The 4,774-nt window shown below is 52.5% G+C and overlaps 1 protein-coding gene across 1 annotated transcript; it reads left to right on the top strand.

Annotated features, from left to right (window-relative positions):
• Positions 1–242: 242 nt before the first annotated feature.
• On the top strand, positions 243–4,269 carry MAGEA10 (MAGE family member A10). Its single transcript, XM_017500912.1, has 5 exons — positions 243–256; positions 1,723–1,821; positions 2,617–2,707; positions 2,863–2,933; positions 3,019–4,269. The coding sequence occupies exon 5, from the start codon at positions 3,084–3,086 to the stop codon at positions 4,194–4,196; it is 1,113 nt and encodes a 370-aa protein (XP_017356401.1). The 5' UTR covers positions 243–256; positions 1,723–1,821; positions 2,617–2,707; positions 2,863–2,933; positions 3,019–3,083; the 3' UTR covers positions 4,197–4,269.
• Positions 4,270–4,774: the final 505 nt, after the last annotated feature.

The following is a 4,774-nucleotide window of genomic DNA, read 5'->3' as shown; positions in this document are numbered from 1 at the left end:
CTTCACCACTACCCCTGCCGGAACCCCATCCTCTGTCCCACCCCACCCCATCCGGATTCCCACTCCTACTCTGCCACTCCCACCCCCACTGCGGCGGAATCCACTCCGCCCCTGCTGTCAACCGAGGGAAGCCCCAGGGGCCGGATGTGACGCCACTGACTTACGCCTCAGGGATCAGAGAGACGCGAGATTCTCGTTCTGAGACAGGCTTGAGATCGGCTGAAGAGAGCGGGCCCAGGCTCTGTGAGGAGGCAAGGTGAGAGGCTGAGGGAGGAATGAGGACGCCCTCAACCCGGACAGAAAGCCCTAAATAATCCAGCGCCGCCTCTGCTTCTAGCCCTGGACCACCTGAGGGCAGACTTCTCAGGCTGGTCGGTCACATCCCCACCCCCACTCTCTCCCGCTGCTTAAGCCGCAGGGGACGCTGGGAATCAGACCTTGGTGTGACCAAAGCAGAGCTGGTTAGGAGGGAGCAGCGCCTAGATTCTGCTAGGCATCAAGGTCAGGACCCTCAGGAAGGGATCTGCCCCTTATGTCAGCCGCGGGAAGCCCTGGGCATGGCGACCAGGAATGCAAATTCTGACCTCCTCCGCATCTGGGGTTGACAGAGGAAAGTGGATTGGTACTATGAATGCGGTTTCGGGGGAGCAGAGAGAGGGCCCAGGCCCTGCTGTGAGACGAGGGAGGCATGAGGGGATCCTAGGACAGGGTGCCCACCCCATCCCTGTCTCAGACTAAGACACTTTCTCACTCAACCTCCGGAATCCGAGGGACAGGGACGGAGACTCAGGTCAATGGCAGTGTTTGGGGGGGGTGGGTGGGCAGGGGAAGGGCGGAAGAGAGAGCAACCCTGCCAGGAGTCAAGAGGAGGAAGGAGAGGACTCATGGGAACTTGTAGTCCAGATCAGTGGAGACCTCAGCTCTGGGCGGTTTCAAGCACTGTGGCCCATGTGATGTGTCTTTGCTGTGCCTTTGCGGTGTCAACGAGGAGAGGGCTGTGGTCTGAGGAGTGTAGTCTCAGGTCAGCAGAGGGAGGAGTCCGAGAATCCTAAGGGAGGACTAAGCGGATCCCTGCATCTCAGAACTAGAAAACCTGTCCCTTTTATCAGCTCTGGAACCCCAGGCAGTGATCCCAGGGCGATGCTGGCCTTGGCGTGCAAGACTCATACACGGTTCAGCAGGAGGGAAAGGGCCGGACTCTGTCGGAGTGAAGCTGAATACCTGGAGGATACCCAAATAGAGGAAGTCCCTGCCCTGTCCCCCCCACCCCCACCCCGCCAAATCTGCTCCTTCTGTCAGCTTTGGGAATCCCATGCAAGTGTGATCATGTGGTGCCCCCTCCCCCATTTCTGCCTCCTTGGTCTCAGGGAGGTGGGGACCTTGGCCCAAGGGTTGCTAAGAAGTTATCACAGGGTTCCACACCTGGTCAACAGAGGGAGGAGTCCTAGAATCTGCAGCAAGGTGTGCCCCCTTTGTGAGGACTGCAGGTACCTGCAGCCCAGAAAGAAGGAATGCCACAGAGTCTGGCTGTCCCCTGTTCTTAGCTCTGGGGGGAGCTGATCAGGATTGGCACTAAGTGGCAAGCTCACTTTAACTACAGGCAAGGAGTTGAGGAATCTTCAGGGAAATGGAGTCTTGGTTGTAAAGGGGAGACATCAGCTGTGGACACCCCACAGGCGTGACCGGATGTGACTCTTTTTTACTTTTGTTTTAGGATCTCAGGGAGGTGAGAACCTTGCTCTCAGAGCGTGACTCAGGTCAACACAGGGAGCCCCTCTGTTTGACAGACACAGTGGGTGGCAGGATCTGACAAGAGTTCAGGTAAGGAATCTGAGGGAAATTTGAGGGTACCCCCAGGCCATAACACAGACGGAGGCCCCACAAAAATCTGCCATGACACTACTGTCACTCTGGAGAACCTAGTCAGGGCTGTCAGCTGAGGCCCCGTCTTACACAAGGACACTTGGTCTCTGGGAGGGAGAGGTGTTGGTCTAAGGGGGCTGCACTCAGGTCAGCAGAAGGAGGGTCCCAGACCCTGCCAGGAGTCAAGGTGAGGACTGAGGGGACTCCATTCTCCAAACACACAGGACTCAACCCCACTCTGCCCCTTCTGTCAGCCATGGGAATTCACAGGGAACTGTGGGTAGGTGGACTCCCCTCACTTCCTCTTTCCATGTCTTCTGGAGATAGGGCCTTGGTTTAGGGAAGTGGCCTCAGGTCAACAAAGGGAGGGTCCCAGGCCCTATCAGGCATCCAGATGAGGATCAAGCAGGCTCCTAACCCAGGACACATGGACTCAGCTGAATATGGTCACCTCTTGCTGTCCTTTCTGGGAGGACCTCCATAGTCGTGGCTCCACCAGATGTGGGTCCCCTCATGTCTTCTATTTTGTATCAGGGATGTGAGCTTTTGATCTGAGAATTTCTTAGATCAGCAAAGGGGCAGGGTCCAGGCTCTTCCAGGAGAAAGATAAGAGCCCTGTGTGAACACAGAGGGGGCTATCCGCTCCAGAGCAGTGGGGAACTCACAGAGTCCAGCCCATCCTCCTGACAGCACTCGGAGGCTGGGGCTGTGCTTGCAGCCTGAACCCTGAGGGCCCCTCAGTTCCTTTTTCAGGAGCTCCAGGGACTGTGAGGTGAGGCCTTGTTCTAAGACAGTGTTATCAGATCACAGAACAGAGAGGGCCCAGACAGTGCCAGGCGTCAAGGTGAGGTGCATGACCTGAATGTGCACCAAGGACCCTACCTGCTCCATAACAAAGTAGACCCCACTGCACCAATTCCACCTACCCTACTGCCAGTCCTGGAGTGGTGGCCTCTGCTGGCTACATCCTGAGGAGCCGTCTCTCTCTTCTATCTTCAGATTCTCAGGGAACAGGGAGACCAAGAGGTCAAGAGCTGTGGAACACCACAGAGCAGCACTGAAGGAGACCTGTAAGTTGGCCTTTGTTAGAGCCTTCAGGGTATGGTTCTCAGCTGTGGTTCTCAGTGGCCACATACACCCTCCCTCTCTCCCCAGGCCTGTGGGTCCCCATCACTCAACTCCTGCCTACCCTCCCACCTGCTACACTGACCAGAGTCATCATGCCTCCAGCTCCAAAGCGTCGGCGTCTCATGCCTGAAGAAGACCTTCAATCCCAAAGTGAGACACAGGGCCTTGAGGGTGCGCAGGCTCCCCGGGCTATGGAGGAGGATGCTTCCTCATCCACTTCTACCTGCTCCTCCTCTTTTCCATCCTCTTTTCCCTCCTCCTCCTCTTCCTTCTCCTCCTCCTGCTATCCTCTAATACCAAGCACCCCAGAGGATATTTCTGCTGATGATGAGACATCAGATCCTTCCCAGAGTGTTCAGATAGCCTGCTCCTCCCCCTCGGTCGTTGCCTCCCTTCCATTAGGCCAATCTGATGAGGGCTCTAGCAACCAAAAGGAGGAGAATCCAAGCACTCTACAGGCACTGCCAGACACTGAGTCTTTACCCAGAAGCGAGATAGATGAAAAGGTGACGAATTTGGTCGAGTTCCTGCTCTTCAAGTATCAAATGAAGGAGCCAATCACAAAGGCAGAAATACTGGAAAATGTCCTAAAAAATTATGAAGACCACTTCCCTGTGATGTTCAGTGAAGCCTCTGAGTGCATGCAGCTGGTCTTTGGCCTTGATGTAAAGGAATTAGACCCCACTGGCCAATCCTTTGTCCTTGTCATTTCCCTGGGCCTTACCTATGATGGGATGCTGAGTGATGTCCACAGCATGCCCAAGACTGGCATTCTCATACTTATCCTAAGCATAATCTTCATAGAGGGCTACTGCACCCCTGAGAAGGTCATCTGGGAAGCACTGAATATGATGGGGCTGTATGATGGGATGGAACACTTCATTTATGGGGAGCCCAGGAAGCTGCTTACCCAAGATTGGGTGCAGGAAAACTACCTGGAGTACCGGCAAGTGCCCGGCAGTGATCCTGCACAGTACGAATTCCTGTGGGGTCCCAGGGCCCACAGTGAAATTAGGAAGATGAGTCTCCTGAAATTTTTGGCCAAGGTAAATGGGAGTGATCCCAGATCCTTCCCACTGTGGTATGAGGAGGCTTTGAAAGATGAGGAAGAGAGAGCCAAGGCCATTATTGCCACCACAGATGATACTACTGCCATGGTCAGTGCAAGTTCTAGTGCTACAACCAGCTTCTCCTATCCTGAATAAAGTCAGATAGACTCTTCACTGTGTTTTAAAATGGAAGCCAAAGACCACATTATGTCACTCATATGTGGAGTCTTAAAAAAAAAAAAAAAAAAGTTGATATTATGGAAGTAGAGAGTAGATCAGTAGTTACCAGAGATTGGGGAGAGGAAGGAGAAGATGGGCTTGGAAGTGATTAGCCAACATGGAAAATTATAATTAAATAGGAGGAATAAGTTCTAGCTTTCTATTGCACAGTAGGATGACTGTAGTTAACATTAAGATATTATATATTATAAAACAGCTGGAAAGAAGGCTTTTCAATATTATTACCACAAAGAAGTGATAAATGCATGAGGTGATGGATACACTACCTGATTTATTATACTACATATACATGAATCTAAACATCAAATTGTACTTCATAAATATCTACATGTCATTTTTTAAAAATTTATGAAAACAAATGACAAGAGAAGTCAATGATGTATGTAGTCCAGGGCCAGGCTGAGGCTGAGGAAAATACAGTGCCTAACATCTTTGTCTTACTGTTCTCTTTGGATAACTTCGGGACCTTCGGGACTTCTTTGCTTTTCTTGGTA

The sequence above is a fragment of the Cebus imitator genome, unplaced genomic scaffold (genome assembly GCF_001604975.1).
Source record: "Cebus imitator isolate Cc_AM_T3 unplaced genomic scaffold, Cebus_imitator-1.0 Scaffold273, whole genome shotgun sequence".
Classification (NCBI taxonomy): domain Eukaryota; kingdom Metazoa; phylum Chordata; class Mammalia; order Primates; family Cebidae; genus Cebus; species Cebus imitator.
Note: the sequence above shows the minus strand (reverse complement) of the source record. Positions and strands in the feature narration are given on the sequence as shown.